Consider the following 22408-nt stretch of genomic DNA (forward strand, 5'->3'; position numbering starts at 1 on the left):
AATAATTCTACATGTGAAGTTTAATAAAAAAAAATCACAGTTTATAGGTTAAAATAAATTCACATTGCCATTAATTTAATGATTTTGAGTACTCTTTGGCATAGCTTTTAATTTTCAATAAAATTTGATTTTTATATCCAATATCGTTCATTGTGTATAATTAAATAAATCAAAAATATTCATTTTTCCAATCATTACCAGCAGGTTACTGGAAAAAAAAGAAGACGAAATAAAAGTGTATATAGAAATCAAGTAATTTTCATTTTTGGTTTGCATTGTTTCATTTTGGTTTTCCAGGCAAATGTTTGTTTATTTGAAAATCTAACTGTACCCATTTCCTATAATTACATCTTTGAAAACACATCAGTTTTGTCAGACTTTTTGTACAAGCCTAAATGTCTAAGTTATAAGGTTCAATAAAAACAATTACCCATCAGCGTCATTGGGTGATTCAGTATTGGAAAGGTACATACTATTTTCACTTGAAAGAATAACTCTCAAAAACAACAGAACAGCTGCAATGATTTTTTTTCAAGAGAATATATGTAATTTGAAGTGTGCAGCAACATTTATCTTAAGCATTTTGTTGGTACTTCTAAAGCAGTTAGTTTTAGGTAACTGCTAAAACATAAACTGACAGTGCCATTTGTCGGGTTTATACAGATGCAGGCAGTTTTATAACTTATCTATTTCTACTCATCAATTTGTATTTTAGCAGAACAGACAAAATCTGCAAAAATCATTTAAATTACTATCACTTTCTCATTACTATGGAAACAGCTTTGGAAATCTTCTACTTTCAAAACTTGTTTGAATAAACCAAAGGGGATCGACAGACACACATTGACTAATTCTTGCACAATTACATAGCTAATTCTGGCATAGAAATCTGATTGTTTCAGAAGAGATGTTTGTTTGGCAGACGGACAAAGGCCTGTCATCCATGTCTGTGCTTATACAATTAGGAATTGCTCAGATTTGCCTTATGTCTGTCAGTCATCTACAACTAGAGATAAATACATGTCATTTGCTGTCTTTCATGTTGTGATTTACTTATTCACAATTTCAAACTTCTTTTCTATTTGTCCTTCTTAAGTCAACTTTTTTCCTATCTGCGTTCATTTCTTTTAGAAAAGATGGCTAACCATTTAAGATTGAACATGGCGAATGATGAAAGTTACAACTTTTTAGATAAAGGGCTTTTCTTCTAAATGATAACATCATAGTTACATGTATAAAGGAATTTCATGAATGCATATAAAGTTAGATACTTAAAGCACAAGGAACAAATTGCATAAAAAGATATGACTTAACTTTGAAAACGAATTGAAAAAAGTGTATTTGGAATCTTGAATGCATTTTATATATAAGTTTATATATATCCTTTTAAAAATGACGACTTATTTTCTTTGCCAATACATTAACCTTGCTCTTAACTTTGAACTATTTATCAGAAATATTGGATCATTATCAATTAAATCTTTCTATCAAAGATTTCAACGATAGTTTTCAGATTAAAGTTTAACTTTTTTATATTGACTGTGTTTATTAAAAATGTAAAATCTTGAATTTCCTCAATGTTACTTTGTTGGAGATGATGAAAAGATAGATCTTATTTTGATACATCTTCCCTTATCAAATAAAAACAACTCAATTTGTATTCAAAAAAGATTGTTGATAAGATTTTGTCAGCAGATACATGCTGTTGTGTATTACCCATTTATTATGGCAAACTCTTGAAAACATTCTTAATTACAAAACAGACCCTGAGTCTTGATGGTTTTGGTGCAGTGCTTTTGTTGTTCCTCAGTTGTTGGACAAACAGTTTAATGTCTAGATTCTATAAAATATATATTTACCTAGAGGCAGCATCTGTCTAACAAAAATAAACTTTGTTACTCTTCTTTGTGTCTTTCTGCTTCATAACATGGGTGTTTTGGCCTATATTCATATTTAAAAGTACATTTAATTCTATGCCATTCATTTTTTAGCTGTTCAGTGAAATGTGGTTTCAATCAGCTAAAAATTTGCATTACAAGACTTCTAAAAGTTGAAGTTACATATGAGTGACTCTCATTTAAACAAATACTTATAAGCTATCAAAGTGAAACTTATTTGGACAACAACCAAATTTTGTGAATATATTTTGTAAGATTTAGAATTGTAAATTTTCTCTTTTTTAAGGCCTGCTAGGCTACACCTGTCTCTTTACTTAGTACCAGTATCATACAGCTGTGTCCATAGATAATTTCTCAGGTTATACAATTGACTGTAATTTATTATGATTAAACAAATGACTACTATTAAATTACTATAATTTTATAAAAGTAGTAACATGTCTGATTGATAGACAATAATTTAACAAATTGTTATAATGTTTCATTGATCATTGTGGTGTTAATGTAACACCTAGTAAAATAACACCTTTAAAAAGGTGTAGAGCTGGAAAAAGAGACTACTATGTCTGAAGGAATGTCCAGCACCTAATTATATCCCATACTTGTAAATGATGATATATATTTATCACCTTATTCATTGAAAATTTGGATTGCTTTAAAGCATAGCCATCAGGTCAATTGCAACTTGTTTCTGAATTATTGTAGATGGAAATGTGGTATTGAATACTTGCACGATATACATGTATTTAAAAAACAAATCTTAGAAATTAGGCATTCAAATCTTGATTTTAGGTAAGTTGCTGATTCAAAGTATAGATAGTGTTTCATTAAGAATTTGAACATTAAGACATTCTGTAATTATTCAGTTTTTTTCTTCATTGAAAATAGGATTTTATTGTTTTTCAAATTGATAGCCGTACATATCTTTCATAAAAGTTCAAGTCTCAACAGTTTTTTTTCTGCAGTTGTTTCTTACATGTTAGAATAGACTAAAAGTATTCTATTTGTATTTGTATGGGAACATCCTATTTGTAATGTTTATGTTAAATAAACACTGTTTTTGCTTTGACTAATGTAGGAAATAAAGAATTACCAGTAGCAGGAAATGGCTACTTTTATATACCTTTATTTCACCTGACTATACAGGTGTAATCTATGGTGATTTAGATAATCCCTGTACAATTGTTGCATTTTATAAGAAAAGGAAGCTGATATAAGATAAACAGTTTTTATTGTTATTGTGGAGAGGTGATGGTATGCATCTAAGAGTACAAGAGGTTAAACAGTCATAGTATCTGGCTATTTGTGAAAACAGTTTTCAATTAAGTGCAACAAACAACAAATCAGTCATGGTTATGGCTATTGGAACTACCATTTTAGATAATATGGCTTTCAAAAAGTACAAAAGAGTTGAATCAGCTTTGACACAGGCTTCTGATAAAACAGATTTGGCATCTTTAGCATTAAGGTGGGTTTTCAGAAAAAGGAGCAAGAAGTCTGTAATAGCCACTGTTTTGCCAAATGATATATATACGTCAGTGGATATCAGATTCAATTTTAAATATTCTACCCAACGTACTGTAAATTATCGCTATTTTGTGCATTTTTCCTTTGATCTTTTTTTGTGATGATTTTCATATCATGCTTCTCGACAAACGTCGTCATAGGTAAAATAGCGATAAACAGATTATCATTGGTCATCTCAACTCATTGCTTTTCTCACTTTCGCTGTACCAGCTCAAGCGAGAAAATCAATCTCATTAAGATGATCAGCGATAATCTATAAATATCTGACCAATAGGTTTTATTGTACTCAAGTTCTGAAATGTACTGTCAGGAAACGTAAAGGAAAATGAGTGCATTTTATTTAAAAAGGCTCATAGTCTTATATACCAATGGTATTCTATTTTATTGTACATTATTGAAGTTTATGACCCTTTTTAGAGGTATGCAACTGACAGAACCTACGTATTATTTAAAATATAGCAAGAATTAAAAAGCAAATCGTGACTTCTGCCATAGAGAATATATATCTATTGCTGTATGGATCTGCTTATTTTAAACTGAACTACGCAAATTCTAAAACCAACATAATATTTTACACAAATAAACCAATTAATGCACGTCTGGTTTCTGCAAAATATCATTGGTAGGATAGACAAATTTGTTTATTAAATGCCAGCATTTCCTGTTGAATGCAATGGAAAAGAACTTTGCAGAATGATAAAAATGCATGTTTGATTGAAATATATAAATATTGCATCTTACAAAAATAAATATTTTGATATTTTTTATGGACTTTGTTCACCAGTGACAGATTCTTGTAATAACAGATGTTCTGTAGCTTTATTGGTCCATGTTTTTATATAGTTTTGTAATGCTATTAAGTTATTATGAAATATAAACATAGAAATAAAAAAGACATGAGACAGACCTAGACTTTCAATTAACTGTTAAAACATATTGCATTCTAAAAACTCTATTTTTTTGTGTCGGAAGACAAGAGTTAGAATTTCCCCAAAAATTTCTTAAATCTCCTTTTGAACAATTTTTTTTAAATGATTTTTAAATATTTGTATAATAAAAACATATTTAAGCTTCTATGAGTAACTAATGATTTCAAATCTGATCCACATGCATCATATTGAAAGCCCATTGGAAACTAAATTTTACAAACAAAACTCTGAATCTGATATATTTAAGATTTATCTCCCTTTATCCAGGTCTGTCCCTTTAATAATCAGAACACTAAAGGGTTTGCTTCAGCAAGAAGACATCTTTGTACATTTTGTGTTTTTTTGCAGTACAGCTGTGTGTGATAGAAAGAGTAGAATAATTATGAACATTATAGTCACTCACTCACTGACTCACTGACCTGTGAGCCCCCAATTCCTGTGATTGGGTTTGTCCCCTGAGTTTATAATATATCTAGTTGACATAGAGTTGAGTAAAAGGAATTTCTGGACGAATAAACTTACCATCCAGAATCAAATATGAAACTGTGTCTGCTCACTATAAGATTTTAACAATTCCTGTTTAAAAAGATAAAAAAAATTTTTTTTAGGAGGTTAGTCCAAATCATTGTCAGAGACCTGCAATTTTTAAATAGTATGAGAGTGTGTCCAAACACATATGTTAGAAATCATCAGATTCAAAGATTCGATCAAGCAGTTTTCTTAATTACTACTTTAAGAACTATAGCTTCATTCAGATGCAGTGTGCATATAATATGAGGTTAATAAACGATAAATTTTTCGATAGAACAAGATAGCTTTGTGTTCAGGAATTAGTTTCATTAAGCCGTTTGATTGAAGAACACCCTAGTAGATTTTAAGATACTGAGATTCGATAAAGAGAATAGTGTCAAACTTGTTTTTGTAATTTTAGTCCAAATTGTAATATTTAGACAATAAAGGTCACCAATCTGGGGTCAAATCTTAAATGGTGACAAATAGATAAAACGGAAGTGACAATGATGTTTACTGAGATAATAGTAAAAAGAACCTTGATGACTTCTAATATAGGGGAGAGAAATGAGGAATTTGATCTCATTTGGTGGCCTTTTATCCTCTGGCTAATAGGTAGAAAACAAAAAGTACATTTATTAAGAACACCTGAGTGCCACTTTTCACCTGGTAATGAGCAGATAATTACATCAACACCTTTATGATTTATTAGATTGTACTTTGTCTTCATTTGTCTCTTATTAGGTAACCACTGAGTCTGCCAGAGTACTGTTGAATTACAAACTTACAAACCATACTGTTGTTGTACTTCAGAGTTGCGCTAATGCAGTCTTGTTCATCTACATTGTATGATAAACGCCTCTCTTTATTCATACATCAATATAACCTTTAGTTTATAAAAACTTTTTTAATGAAATTTGCAAAGTATAAAAATATGTTAAGAGAGATTAAAAAATGGTAAATATATGTACATGTATTAAACCAATAAATTTAATTGATGTGCAACTGAAATGTATTTGACATTTTAAAATAACAAAACTCTTTCATAACGTTTTTACCATTACATGAATTGATGTCAACATTTTATTTGGCAGCAGTTGGTTTTGTGTTTTGTAAACCAATATATGCTTTTAGTGGAAAGTTTTATCAGGAAATATTCTAGAAACCAATATCTGCTTAAGTTTCCATGCATGTTTGATAGGCTTATTGAATATTCTTTCTTGTGTAAATGGAAAGAAAGAAATTGTTTTCAGCATTGTTCGTAGATCAAATCTGTGTTTAGATCGGACAGAGAACAAACTCTTTACATCACATAGTGTTTGTTTTACCATTAATTTCCCTGATAAGCCTATTTGTCATGGAAAATTGACGAATTTCCATTTATTTATGGAATTTGTAATTCCAATTTTCTTCACAGTTTTGATCTATATGGTAAATTAGACGAGAATGAATGAATCATACAGAGTTTATGAATATTATAGGAAGTTCTGACAAATTTGCTTCCTAAATCTTTATTTCTTTATATGGTAGTTGTTTTTCAGACTAGACTTTATTTTGACCCTTTAATGTATGTTGATGTTTGTTCCATCAGTAGAGTGGTTAGACAGGAATTTCAGTCTTTTTTTTTTAACCTGGAAGCTTTATTTATTTTGATTGATTTATGAAACTTTTAGAAAAAAAGAAGACATTGCTGCTCATTCATTGAAAAACAAGAAAATTGACTGAATGCCTTTGCTTACAGAAACAAATGATAAATTTGTTCAGTAATTACCATTGGCAATGAATTTCAAAACTAATTTGACTAAAGAGTTTTAATAAAAACCCTAGAGGGATCAGAAAATAAATTCTTGTAAACAAAATTTGACTGTAAAATTTTCGGAAGCAGAAATTTAATTATGTAAAATTTGTCAAGCAAAAGTTATGAAGCACTTTAATCAATGTTTTATTTGCATATTCTATCAAGAGTTTAGGTTTATTTCCCTGATTATAGATTCCAATCTTCTTAATGATAGAAATGACGCCTCAATCTTCTGTGAATATTAGCCTTAAATCTTGGTTCCATTAACCCTCATTCAAAACAATGGTTATGTGGTACAACTGAATTAAGTGGCTTGATTGATGAATTTCATTGAAATCAAACACATAGTAGAATGCTGAGACTTAAGTCTGCTCTTGAAACTGTATGGGAATCAACAGTTGTTTTTATTTGCCTATTCAAATTATCAAGTAACTAAAGACAGACAATCTTTATGCCCGTGCCATGATGGAGGGTGCATTTAAAAGTGTTAAACTTAAAATGTCCATATGTAGGTATTTGATAAAATAAGTTTCTGATAGTGCTTAAAGGAGTTATTACTTCAAAACTTAAAGATTATAAAATGAAGTTAGTTTGATAATTTTTCTGGAAAGCATGTTTTATATTATGTTTGAAGTACATTTGAAGGCAAAAACTGTGTACAAGGGTGTATTCGAATAATCAGTGATTTTACATATAAAAAATGATTGGAAAAATTATTAAAAATCTGTCTGAAGGTATTGAAAACTGTACCACACCGAGATTGGAATAATAGGAAAGATAAACAGAAGTTTGAGTACATCATATTTTCATTTATTTATGACAGGTGGCGTTTTGTTTGGCGTAAAAGTAGACTTAAATCATTTATTCAATAATTGTTCAATTGAAAAGGATGGCAATGTTTAAAGAGCTCTTTGGAGAGTGAATTATATCATGAGAAACTTCAGTGTGGCATTTTCTTATTTCTATTTGCCTGTAGCTTTTCATAAAACATTTCAAGAGGAATACATCAAAATACATCAGACTTAATTAAATACAATGACTGCAGTATTTCATAATCTGTGTTTTGTTTGAGGTGTAAATCTGATGTGACTTTGAATTATTGCTAGAATAAAATTCCATTTTCAAGATGTTTAACATTGATTCATTGTGACTTGGAGCTGGTTGAGTTTTTTGTTTGCCGATACAATATTCGATTCATTTTCTAGTATATATTGCATATTTCTTGATAGACAAAAGCTTATAATTCATATAATTGCATAGATCACGAATTTAATGGAAAGCAGGAAAACATTTTTTTGGTTCGATGAGTTTTGAGGTCTCATGAGACTTGGTAAATACCGATTCTATACTTACGTTATATTTTCTATGCATTATTCATTGCTCTAACATTACTAGTGGAAGATCTAACTATCCAGATGATTAGCCATTACAGTTATTAAATTAAAACATAGAAACAAAGGGATGAGGGAGTTATTGCTTTACTGCTTCTCAGCTACAAAGTTCAGTCTCAGTGTGAGATCTTCAATCCACTGAGCAGTTTGAAGTCTGAACTTGAATAGTTCCTTTATCAGTTTGATATCCCAAGTACTGGTTCATGATTTTAGCAGACTACTGATTTTATTCATACTCCCATTATAACACAGCTTAAACACTGTGAGCAACCACTGGTAGAGCTTATATGCTTTGTATTTGTTTCACAGTTCACAGGGTTAAATTCAAATAGTTCTTAAATCATACTGGAATTGGAATGTTGGGAGTCGCAATAATAAACAGTATAAACTGGATTATATTGGAGTCTATAGGAGGAACCTGACATAACTATATTTACTCTCTGAGGTTTGAGTCTTCCAAGAGATCACCATGTTGTGTACCATTCAGTTTGTACTAAAATGCAATCCGTTGTCAGCCTACTATGCTATAGAAGAAATCTTTTTTTTGGTATCCAAATCCATCAAGAATCAATAGAAAACATCTGCTCTTTAGTCAGGTTGTTGTCTCTTTGACATTTTCCCCTATTTCCATTCTCAACTTTGTGCTAAATTGAAAAATAATTGATTTCATAAAAAAAAAAAAAGACGAATAGATTTCAGTTCTTGTCCTCATTATTCATCATGTTCATGCAGTTGAAGGTTGCATTTTTACGGGAATCAAATTATCTGTTTCTGAAGAAAATTTGTGGATCACACCAAGTCCTAAAATTTTTTGCACATTATTTCTATGCTCCTGTCATCTTGGTAAAAAGGTGTTTTCTGTCAGAAGGTCAGCCATGTTTTGCATTAAAAAAATTTGCAATGTTTTCTGTATTCTTTGAATTCTATCTGTAGCAAAGTGATTGTGTTCAATTAGTCCTGTAGACACTTGGCCTTCATCACTACTCATCAGAATCTGAATTATCATTGGAGTAGTAGATCATCAGAGTTGTCAGACAGAGAGCTATTAAGATTGAAGTGGCCAACTGTGTTGGTCAGTATTACATCCAATGGGGGGTCAGAATCTCTGATGAAGGAGAAGTGTCAAATAGACATTGATGACATAGAACCATATTTCATTCTTGAAAATGTTGGAATTTGTTTACTTTGAATTCATGTAAAAATTCCTTCAACTGGGTACCAATTTTGGCGAATTTCTTCATCAAAGAAAAATGGTACCATAATCACAAAAATAAATGAATCCACCATAATAACTTGAAAAAGAGATCACATGTTTCCACTTCATTTGCCACTGAATAATGGCTTATGATTTATGAAAGATTTATCATTTTATGAGAATGTCCAAGAATAAATGCACTATGGAAATAATGGTACATTGTGCATATCCAGTTATGGACATTCTTAAGTAAATTTTTTTATTAGATCTACTATAAATTGTAACTCTTTTTGGGCAAATGTATATCCATGATTTTTTCAGTTCATAAACAAAGGTATTTTTTTGCTCTTGTACATATGAAACATCAACCCTACTAGAATACACGATTAAAACAGAATGCTAACATTTCTTTTAAAAATGTCTTTTCTCAGTACTTTAAAGCTTTTAGTATCTATCAGATTAGACATATAAGTAAACACTCTGGAGACTTAGAGACATGGAACCTCATCTATCTCTTTCTAAACCATTTTCTGCTGATGTTGCATTATTGATTATGGATATTTCAGTATACATGAGATTAGATGAGGTTCATTTGCATTTTAAAAGTTTTTCCTTTCAGATAAAATGATTGTGTCTCTAGGTAAGGTAAAGGATCTTCTGTTTCCGCCTTTCATTTAAGGGGGAAATCTCCAAGGAGTTATTGACTTACAGAAACTTTTATCTTTTGTTGGATAAAAGAAATATATGGATATGATGCCTTTTCATGTTTCATAGGAACCTTTCCTGAAAAATATGAAATTACGTAATACTATATTGTTAGGATGGTAAAACAAATTATTATCTATTGATTTTTTCTGAAGAGTAACAGGAACTGTCATATATACTACTATTATAATTATGAAAAATTAAATGTTGGAAGAACGTTAGCATGTGATGTGAACTTTAATATGTGTAAATTATTCTGATTCGTTAAAGCATTCACACGTTAAAGAGCAGAAAATGCTGTAACTTGCATCAGAAAACCACTTAGGTATGATTTATTCATGTTTATTACGAAACTCTTTTCCGATGAATTTAAAACTTTCATTCTTTTCCACAATTACAATGATTTGTCCTCTTATTATTGTAGAAAGATCTGTAAGCACTGCAAATGTCCACCAGAAACCCACGATATGACGACAGGAGGTGAACCAGATCAAACATTGCATCGGTTGATCCACCATGATGCCAAACGTAATTCTACCTCTGATGATGATAGTGGATGTCCTCTTGAGGAATACACATGGGTACCACCAGGACTCAAGCCAGAACAGGTAATGTCTATTTAATACTCAACATTTTGCTTTCTTATTTTTGAGCTTTAAAAAAAATGGTTCTTGTTTATTCCTTTGACTAATACATTTGTGTCAACAATGCAAGAAATCTGTGAAAAGAGATGAGAAAGATACAGAAGGAATTATCAAACTCACAAGCCCAAAACCAACAGACAAACAACAGTATTCAAAACACAACATAGAAAACTAAAGAATGAGTGAGCAACTCAAACCCCACCAAAAATACAAGTAATTACAGGTGCTTTGGAAGGGTAAGCAGATCCTGCTCACATGTGGCACCCGAAAGTTCAAACCATGTGATTAGTCTAATTCTGTATGTCACATTCAAGGAAGAGAGGACAGAATGGAGTTTACACAATTGGAACATCTCCTTAATCATCTGTGAAAATATTCCACAATGGCCATCTACAAAAACTCACGATGGTGTCCGATCATGATGGTGAACATCAGGGATTGTAAGAAATTCTGCGATTCACCCAAATTGTAGAATATTTCTCATCTGAAGTTTAAAGGAAATATCATTATGTTTTTGATCTCTGTGTTATGTATTTTGACCAATAAAAATATGGTGCTTTTATGTATATAAAAATAATTTTTTGATATGTTAAAAATACTTACATACATGCTAAAAAAAATGAAAGTATTAAAAACCTTTTGCACACTGGCCCATATGTTGATGTCTGTATTTGTTGTATTTTGTACACTGAAAGGTTGCTGCCAAATTCATGTATTGTGACGTCACCACATTTCCTTTCAATCACATGAATGCCATTATTTGTATGAATAATAATGATAGGTTTAGAAACTATGGATATGAATAAATACTAAAATTGGCTGAAGGTTGCCATTGTTATGACATTAATGATTGTTATGATATTCTCTTTTTGGATAATTTACATATGATATGACATTGATAGTTATTTTCAGTTTCTTCTGCAAAATATTAATCTTGTATGCACATACATAGTTTTATCAGTAGAATAATAAACTAAAACGGAACGTAATTCCTATAATAAACTTTTAACAAAGTGCTTTTAGAAATTCCAATTATAGACTGAAACTGTCAGAGAGCTTTAAGTATAGTTCCATTAAAGTTTAAGCGAACTGTTTTAGTGGTATTGTGGTAGTGAATGTGCTCTCCAGAAGTAAGGAGATTTTTGGTGTGATACCAGTCTGTATCAAAACCAAAGACAACCTTGCATGATAATTTTTTAGATCACCATATTAATTCAGTTTATTCTGTTCTTCGTCTTTCTGTCTATGTTTTGGTCATTATATACTTTTTTTATTCCAGTCATGAAATTATACAGAACTTTTTATTGCTCAATTTTCCGACAGCAAAACATCTGCTTTGGGATCTATAAACAGAAGTAATGACCAAAAAGAAAATCAGAATTCATGTTTTTTTGAGGTTCATTTGATGCAAAATTAAATTTTATGTATAAATCTAACAGAATAGCTTCTAATATAGCGTCTATCTTCAAGAATCTAATTAATGGTTAAAATAAAAATACAATCAAGATTTGAAATTTGTTGAAGTGTGAAACAAGTTAGTTCTTTAAAGTTATTTATCATGCAATGTTTTTATTATTTCAAAGAGTTATGTCCCCTGATGGTGATTTTGCAGATATTTTGATGAATATGACTTGACAGATATTAGGGCCAATAAATTTTTCAATTAACTTTAAATACACAAGATAGGTATTACAATTTGGCAGTAAAATTATAAAGTATTGTAAAATCATATGTATAAGTATGGTGCAAAGCTATTAAAGATGTATTTAGGAGTTTTGAGACAGATTTTGAAAATTATCTGCTCGAAGGGGAATCATGAATATTTCTGCTAATAGAGTTTTTATGTTGGTTAGAGGATAGCCCAAACTTATTTGTCTGTCTGTAAAACATAACAAAACATCAAACTTAAACCTCTCCTAAACCTTTCCTGTCCCAACCACAACCATATAAAAAAGAAGATGTGGTATGATTGCTAATGAGACAACTGCACACATACACATACCCTTCTCTCCCTACCACTTGCATACACATACACATAAGAATTAAGTTCCTTAGGACTTGCTGAACGTGGCAGCATGTAATTGTATATTGAAAAGATGATTACTTGGCAAAAAATCATCCTGCAGTCTGATATAATATTTATTGTCTGTAAAGATATGATATTTATTGTCTGTAAAGATATAATAGTAGATAGGACCCTTTGAGTGTTATCAGGTAATTTTGGTATTTTGTCTCGTCTCAACAAATCGAAAAAAGTGGGAACCACTCATATTAATATAGTGAATGGTATTCTATGGTATTTAATTATATTGGAATTGTCTTTTCTAATTTCCACCAATGTTTTGGGGTCCTGCAATGAATTTTTTCATAATTCATTGGCTTTCAATGTTTAGCAGAGTTTGCATTTCAATTCCATTCACTGTGATATTAAAGTATTGTAACTTTTATTTCAACAACTGCATCATAATATGATAGTTTCCAGTGGCAGATCCAGAACATTTCATATGAGGGGGCCCTCTGGCTGACCTAAGGGGGGCCAGCTCCAGTCATGCTTCAGGGGTTCCCAATATAAGCAAGGGCACCCTGGATCCACCTATGGTATTAAAATTACATAAAAGTGAGACATATCCCTGTGTTAATTTTTTGTTTTTTCGTGGTTTATATATGTTGGTACTTTTCTATTCAACTTTTTCTTTATTTAGCTTTTTTGTCTTTTTTTTATATAAACATCAGTGATTAGTCTTTTGTAGATAGAATGCATGTCTGGATAACTATGATGAGCTTGTTTGCATAGATGGAGATCAGTATTTAGATTAAAGCTTTCGAAAACTTGTTTTCCTTTTATGAATATGAATGAATGATTCTTGAATAATCAGGATATTGAACATGAGATTTTCTTCCCCTTTCATGTAAGCCATTATTAGGCCCATTATATGCTTTGTGGGCAAAGAGAATAATGATAAAAAACCTTTGAGAACTTATTGTATCTTTGATGCCTTCCGATCATAAACAAGTAAACTCTCAAAGCCGTTAAAGTTGCTAATTCATTGCATTATAAACAGCACAGACAAAACATAATTTTACTTTTATTCTAAGCATCCATGTGTTGTGATGATAATGAAGACCAGATTCTCTCATCTTCAGTTTTGTGTATTGCAAAAAATTAACTAACTCAGCGTGATCGTAATTAGAGGTGTGTTCGTTTAATCACATGTTGTAATTCCCGATGTATTCTTCTTATTATCTCCGTTTGTAAAGTAAGCAGATTTTACGAGTCTATAATTGAGGAATGAAGTTAGGGATTTTTTAGGTGTTAAATGGAATCTTCTTGGCTCAATATTTCAGGATAAATCAACAAGCTTGTCACTCAATTAGGAAATCAGTTGGATTTTTTCATAGTTTATTTGTTGTATTTATTTATTTATGGCTGATAATACGAAATTTATTATAAATTTTATTTGCACCAAAGGGTCTATAAATGTAATTTGTATGCCATTTATAATGATAATGATTATTTATGATAAGGGGTTTTATGTTTAAATTAAAAATAGAGAGTAGTTTTTGTAAATATTAAATTTACAACTGAATTAAAAGTTGAGAATAGAAATTCCTGGTTTTCTTGCAGCATTGATTTTGTTAAGCTACTCAGTGAAAGGGGGTGGACTTAATTGAAAAAAGAGATCATGAGTTTTGCAAAATTAAACATATTTTGATGGGTTATAAATATTTGGTCAGGTTTTGAGGTGCATTTCAAATCATTGGTCAAAGTGAACCCTGTTTTGAGTTGTTATGTCCATTTCAATTGCTCTGTTACTGCTGTCAGCAAATTTGAAAGCCAGTTTTAGCTCTGACAGTATATTGACCAATGCATACATAAGATATACAGTAATGTAAATTTGTGTGCTCAGGATGTTATAACTAAGTATATAAGTTTGATGTTTTCTTTGTCCTTGAACTTCCAGTATAAGTCCTTAACCATCTGTTCTGACAGTATATCATCTGAAGATGTTGATGGTGTTAAAGAGGTTCCGATGCCTTATAATGATTACAGATGGTGATCTATTTTTAAGTTTTTCGGGAAGATGCAGCATTTAGAAATGAATGATTTCATTACAGATAAATTTGAATGAGCTGAAAATTTAACTGGCTTTAACATTACTTTTGGTATTATGGAATAAAATATCAGGAATGTGGTATAGAACATATACATTATAACATTATATGTTACTTGAACAAACATGTTGTTTCTTTTGGTTGCTTCTGATGGCCATGTTGAAGGAAGTAAGGCAAATTTTGTTCCATTTCATTCATAGCACACAAATATAAAAAGAAAGAAGTAAAAAAAAAATGGACAATATGATAAAATGTTCAATGAAAGTTTATCATGAAAATTTCTTTAATTTGGTAATCTTTTCAGTGTAGGACGATGAACTGTAATTATCATATTTTCATCTTAAGAGCAAAATGATGAATATACATCTGTGCACATATTGCATGTTCAACATTGTACATGTATCGTACATGAGTAAATTGTCATGTACATGCTCTTATTAAAGCATTCACAAAATAACTTGTCTGCACACCTGGTTTCTAATTAAAGATTGTAAGGATGCAGATTAGCAAGCTTTTTGCTTAAGATGTAAGTGTGGTATGCCCTGTGTAAGTCAATCACATTGTCAGAAATGTACTCAACAGTTGTACAGATATCACATGACTTTGATCCTCCTAAATAACATGATCACATTGATTAAAATCAGGACAAGCATAATAGGTCAATGATGGGTTATACTGGGGTATGGATTTATAGCATTGGTACTTGGGAATCAGACAAAAAAAACCATGAATTCTTTCATTGATTTGAAATAGTTGTATTTTGAGGAAGCGATTAACCCAATGCACAACTATTGTAATTCTTATGGGTCACTACCAGGGTTGAAGATGATGATTATCTTTTTGTCTTAACTTTTAAAACTCTATTGGTCTCTATCTTAATAGATGATGGATTTTTATTGCACACTTTGATAAACCCTAATCCTGTCCAACCCATGACACAGATGTTTAGACTTTAAAAAAAAGAGTTGCATTTTATTTTATTTGTTAAGATTATTACATACATGGAACATTTGTCAGTTGGGAATGTTTCAAATTGAAAGAAAGAACAAAAAAGTAATGATTAAAATGATAGATTTTGACATATATATTGATGAATTAAATTCAATGTGTTTCAGGTGTTACCTTATTAATAATGAATGTATTTTAATTGATTTATTGTCTATTTTACTCTATTTTTGCTAACCACATTTGTTTGTTACGTCAACAGATCATTAAACTTTTTTATCAGCAAAATCTTTGAAAAACAGCTGTAAATGACAATAAATCTGTATTTTTTATTATTTAAAGAATACTTCACTTTATGTGCATTGCAGCATGAATGTGAATCTTGCCTCATGAAAGTATGCTGTCCACAAATGACATTAGGAGAGATTAAGAGTTTGATCATTGACAGGGTTGAAGTAAAAAAAAAGTCTTGACTATGGACTTTGAAGTCTGTGTTTACTGATGAATTTTCACCAAATAGAAACATTTAGGAATAAGAGTAAAGAATGTACCTAGATTGTGAAATAAGTCTTTTTGGGCGAATTTCAATCATTCTATAAAATATGTCTAAAATGCTTAAATTAAACCATTTCATTTATCTCTATTTTATATAGCTTTAAAGAAATCTATTAATATTTCAAGTAATTAAAAGTAAAAGAAATGGACTTTTATTTCTGAAAAGAAAGGTAATGCTGCAATAAAAAAAAATATAATTTACTTAAGATTCAGATACAGGTCATGTTTTGAAGAAATCCCTGGTGTGATATTTGCTCATTAAACTTGCATGCTCTTCACAGCTTTTGTATGACAATTACTGTGTAGTAGTATACAGTATGTTTTGAAAATTATTAATGACTACTTAGGGAGCTCTTATCTCTAGGAAAAAGGTTTCTGCAGCAACAGTTTATTAAAATGGATAGAAGATTGATTTTACTAATTAGATGATTGCCTGTCCCTGTGGATACAGGAAAGATTTTATTAATTTGATAGAGAACTTCTGAAAGATTTATAAAAATATTACGGATTCTATCAGTTTTGCTATTGGGAGACAGGAAGTTGCACCTTGTTGCATTTCTGGGCTTTCTAAATGTTTATTTGATTGCAATGGAATAGTTGGCAGAAGAATAATAAGTTTTGACATGCAGTGAGGGCAACAATGTGTTTTATCTCTGTTTTCACAGCTCCTAAGGGTATTCATAAACTATCATACATAAACAGATGATAGCCAAGAAATTGGCTTAAGTTTATTAATATAAATATTGTACAGGGATCATACTTATCTGTATAGTGCCAAAATATGTCTTATAGTTTGTATAAGAAGCATGGGTGTTATTAACAGAAGGTATAGTTCGTTTAGTTTGTCTTGTCACTATAAGTGCAAAGTCATCAACAAGAGTTATAATGGTTCTTACCTCTATGTTGTCAAAAAGAACTGAAAGGAAAGACAAAAATCATGTAGACCTCAGTATAATATCACTGTATGGGAATGCTGCTTGCAAAGTGTAGGAGGAACCTCTGAGTGTGCAATTTTCATATTTTTTAGCACATGATAATGTCTTGTTTGCATAGTCTTGATTGGATAATAGTTTATCATTAAAGACTGGTTGTATTCTTTAGTTGTCCTTTTTAGTTTTATTGTTTTTTGCTTAGTAAACCATTATTTTCGTCATTTCACAAAGGTTTTTTTGTATGGACTGTGAAGTTGATATCTCTGAAGCATTCCCTTAGCTTATTGACATAAATGATTCAATTTTGTAATATCAATCACAGCTTTAGCCTTCAATTTCTTCAGCTTCATAATCAAACAAATATAGAACTTTTTAATAACACTGAAAAAAATGCATGTCCCTGAAAACAAATTTCTAAATGAACATTTTATGGACTATGCATATAACTGTGAATAATGTTACCTTGATTATTTGACTTTTAACTTTTAGTATCTTTGTTTAAGATAATAATCAGCAAAAAGCTTGAATTATTCCTTAATTTATACATCTTTTTTAATTACAGTTCAAATTGTTGCTTTCAGTGTTGTTTAATTACCAAATGTAATTATATTAAGTTTTCAATTGATCATTTGCAAGGGAAAAGGTGCTAAGTTTATCAATTTTGCACAATTTATTTCTGCTATATAATGCATTTTATGAACTTTTCTCTCATAAATATCTTATTAGTTGTGTTTGTGCTAATGGAAAATTCACATTTTCTTGCTGTATTGAAAATATAATAAAAAAATACAATTAAAGTAATTATATATAAGGTGACAGTACACTTAAAGTTACATTGATTTTGTTGATTTTAAGAGCTGGATTTCCACATTGTGACCTTGATTCTGATTGGACGATATTCAAAATCTTGTGGCATCAATTCCTTGATATTCATGTTTTTGATCTATTCATAGAAATATTATTAATTTTACATGTACTTCCATGATCTATTCTGTATTCCTTTACAACTTAAGCAACAATATTATGTTGAAACATCAATCTAGACTAGAATTTGATGTTTTTTTAAAAAGGTAACTATTTTCTTGAATTTGCTTGAGATTTTTTCACAATAAAATTCTGTTTGAAACTATAATTTTTTTGACTGATGCTGATAAATATAATAAGAATGATTAATTTATGGTTATATTTTGGGAAATTAAAAATCACAAGGAATCATTTATGATTATGAATCCACATCATTTTAAAAAGCAGTAGATGTGCAAACCATCACAACTTGAGAGGTGGATAAAAAAAGTTGATAAATTCCGCTTTATCATTCTATAGAGAAATATATTAAGACAGGATAAATTTTGTCTGTTTTTATTATCATCAAACTTTGATTGAAATGTGAAAACTTCATTGCAAACTTCAACAAAAATTTGAAGCAATCTTATCCAATGAAAAATGTGCTCCAGAATAAATAGTTATTTCTCTCTATAATTTTGAAGGTGATGGAATTTGCATGTTTTTTCAACACAGTAGGTCTATTAAAGTTTGACAGAAAGCACATTTTTGGCTACTTTTAAGTGCATTAAGGAGTAGGTAAATCGTAAGATGTACTGAATAAAATTCTTCAGTAAACTTACTCATGTTGACATTCCAAAATACAGGTATTATTTTTTTCAAGACAAAACAATTAACATCCACATACATTTTTCAACTGACTTCTATGGGACCTGATATATAGCTGATCCTTATATTTTCTAAGTAATCTAGCTTTTGTTTTGTTTGCAGAGGGTTACAATTCAGGCGTTTGATACGTGTTGGAGATTTGGGCTTTAACTTGTGTCCCCTTCTTGGCCTAAACAATAAGAAATATTGAAATGATTGTTTTAATAGTAACAATTTGTTGTGAGTTTGAACTTGGTTCATAGCAGGACTGTGTTTGACTTCTATCTTCACAATGACTCTTCTAGTTTTTTTGGTAAAGGTTGATGGTTCTCTTCCACCAAGAAAACTCAGACCACCACAATAATATTTTCTAAGCCATGAGTGCTGAAAGTGGCATTTAAAACACCACCAAGTATGATTTAAAGGTGATTTTGCATACATGTATTATAAGTATGATTAATTTACATTTATTTTTTATCCAATTACATCTGATTATTCAGTCAGAAAATTAATTTGATGTACATTGCATCTATGATATGCTAGTGTTGCCAACTTTCTAATGCTTTCTAAAATGATAATCACAATTCAAGATGCATCAAGCCATAAGACAATATCTTGTCAAAGATTTACTCACCTAATTTATTGTTAGGCAGCCAAAAAATTCTTCACATGTGTGAGGATGACTATCAAAATAAACAAGACAAGAAAATTGCCTCTTGAAAGATGCAGTTTTGGCATACTCTAATGCATGGTCTGAACTTTAAAAATGGAGCTGTAGGTAATTGTTTTCAAAGATAAAGGCATACTATGAAATATGGTCTGATATTATTGATGTGGCATTAATAAATTTGAAGATGACAGGAGAACTAATTTATTATTGTGAAAAGTTACATGCTAAAATCTGTCTGCTTCTCTGAAAAGAATAAATGTCTGGTGATCTCATAGTGAAAATATCCAAAAATATATCGAAATTTCATCGATCTAAGACCCAGATGTGTAGACTGTACAAGTATCTGCAGTTGAATCTTTTTAAAATGATATAGGCATAATCAATCATGTTTGTGCATTACATAATAAAGATCACATATTTTTTCAGATTTTATACCAAACAACTGTGATTAAAGTTTCCATGGAAAACTTTTGTGATATTTCTTAATTACTATTTCTGAATTCTTTCATTTTCATTCATCAGAAACTTTGTGCATTTTTTTATTTTTAAAACTTTAAATTGATCACTTTTGCAGAAGTCTTTATTATTTCTTTGCGAACACAATTTGTTTTCTCATTTCCAGTATTCATATAAATCATTAGTTTCCAAGGTTTAAAATTGTAGGTAACATGCTTTTATTTGTTAAAAAATAGTAATTGGTTTTACAAAGTGATGTTTTAATTGCAGTTTTTTTCCTGTATTTATAACCTCTTAAAGCTTTAAATTCTTAGAAATTGTTTATGAAATAATAAGTCATAAACAAAAATGGAATTTCCAGTATTGATTCTATGGCACTTATTGGACAAATATTGTAACAAAACAATAATATGGGTTAATTTATTTAAGCAATTATCCATACCTCATTTCATTAGAATTGTTATTGGATGAATATCATGGATGGATACAATTTTTTTTTATTAAAAGATGGGTAATGGAAAAGGTGTTTACTTTGGGAAGAGCACTTATTTTGTCTGATAATTTTCATGATTTTCATTGCAATGATTTTGCTGCACATGTTATATTTCCGTAACTTGATTAAAGGGTTCCCATTTTCATGAAGGAAGAAGTTTGTAATGCAAAAAGTCAGGAACTTGAACAAGAATTAATTTACAAGTGTCATGCATAGGGTTGTTAGAAACTTGTTGGTAGATTCATTCAAACCATCGTAATTGAATCAATTTATCCCATTGTGGCGATAAAAGAAATTCGTCATGTGACTCTAATGAAAGAAGTCACTTCTGGTAGAGGTTTTGATTAATCGTAACTTGATTTTTATCCAACAAATTTGATATTTTTGTATTGCTCACAATGGCCCCAAATGACTTCAGTTGCTAGTCTTTTAAAATCATTGAATTACAATTCCTTATCCTTGTTAGTGATGGATAGGTGAATATTCTACATTCTAAAAGATTCATAGGAAATCAATTTTCACAAATGTTCTTTTTTGTCAAATCTTTTAACTATTATTATTGACTATTGATGAAAATCCTGCGGAGATGTTACAACAAATATTGGAATCGTGTGAGAAAACAAACAAAAATATTTGATTCATCGGATGAAAACAAATGACCATCCACCTGAGGCAGCTCTTATCGGCAAATTTATAAATTGATCAAATTATTTGATATCATTTTAATTTTTCTGCATTATCAGTTTTATAAAGAATCTGTCAGCCCCGTTTAAGTTATCTGTTTTCAACAGCCTTGTAATAAAAATCTATTTTGTCACAATAATAGCAGTTTGATTGTGCATTAATAAAATACAAATCCTGACACATTTAATCATTTCAATAAATATGAATTGATAATCTTGTTTCGTAATAGTTGTGTTTCAGTTCAATAAATTCAGCTATATAATTTAATTCTTAATACTTTAACTGTTCTTTTAAAACATCAATTCTCTACATTTAAAAGTTCTTTTAAACATTTATATACATTTAAAAAAATGTAATTTTACTCTTTGAGATATAGCGTTATTTTTGTGCCAACTTATGTTTTATTTTTCAGTAGCTTCTCTCTTTAAATGGATTTATTTTTAAGTGAAAAAGTTCTACTTTAACTTTCGGTACTTTTTCATTTATAATGAACGACAGCAGCTACTGTAACTATGAACATTTTATATGGAATGACACCAAATGAAGGTTTCTCAGTGTCATGTTACACATTAAACACAAGATTTATTTGTTTTCAATATTGATACAGTATAATGTTCAGAACTATTGTTATTGATAGAAGGAAAGACTGACAGTTAACTTGTTGTGTGCCATCATGATTCCCATTTACCAACAAGTGGCAAGACAATTTTCTGTCTTCCACTGAAATACAGTTTTATTGTGAACTGTCAGATGCCATGATTAAATCTATCTCATTTGAATGTTTTAATGCTAGATACAAGATAATTGTCTGATCAAGAATATTCAGAATTAGATTTATTGCAATATTTGAAGTAAAAGAGTGGCAATATTTTGATAAAAAAGAGTTCCTGAAGTTATGTTCATCATTTTAGTTTTAGCACATTGTATGTACTTTGATTGAAATTGTAGATAAACAGCGGGAATTATTTATGATATTCCAATTTTTAAATGATCTAACTCTAGAAAATTGAGTAATTAATATTTTGTTGGTTATGAATTACAAAAAATATCGGTACATTAAAATAAATTATTATCTGGTGGTGGGAAATATTTAAGAAATTAACTTTGATTGTCAGAAATAACAGGAAGGTTAATGCAATTATGCTGCAGATGTTAGGTAAAGGTAAAACAATGCTTTCCTTCCTACTTGATACTCAGCTATAGGTGTTAATTATTCATTCAGACAGCAACAATTATCTGCAGAAAGTTTTTCGTAGAAAAGGACAACCATTAAAGGTCATCAATTTAAGTTGAAACTGCTGACTTTGAACCTT

The 22408-nt window shown here is 30.0% G+C and overlaps 1 protein-coding gene across 3 annotated transcripts in view; it reads left to right on the forward strand.

The window, feature by feature from the left end:
• LOC134716761 (prickle planar cell polarity protein 3-A-like) overlaps positions 1 to 22408 on the forward strand; it is a 52021-nt gene that overhangs the window by 17855 nt on the left and 11758 nt on the right. For 2 of the 3 annotated variants that reach the window (XM_063579771.1, XM_063579783.1), the window contains one exon: positions 10378 to 10561. In XM_063579771.1, coding sequence (XP_063435841.1) covers positions 10378 to 10561 — 184 coding nt within the window. Of the gene's footprint in view, positions 1 to 3238; positions 3367 to 10377; positions 10562 to 22408 lie in introns of those variants that run through there. The other variant, XM_063579776.1, reaches the window with a different exon arrangement.

Source organism: Mytilus trossulus, chromosome 1 (genome assembly GCF_036588685.1).
Source record: "Mytilus trossulus isolate FHL-02 chromosome 1, PNRI_Mtr1.1.1.hap1, whole genome shotgun sequence".
Lineage (NCBI taxonomy): Eukaryota > Metazoa > Mollusca > Bivalvia > Mytilida > Mytilidae > Mytilus > Mytilus trossulus.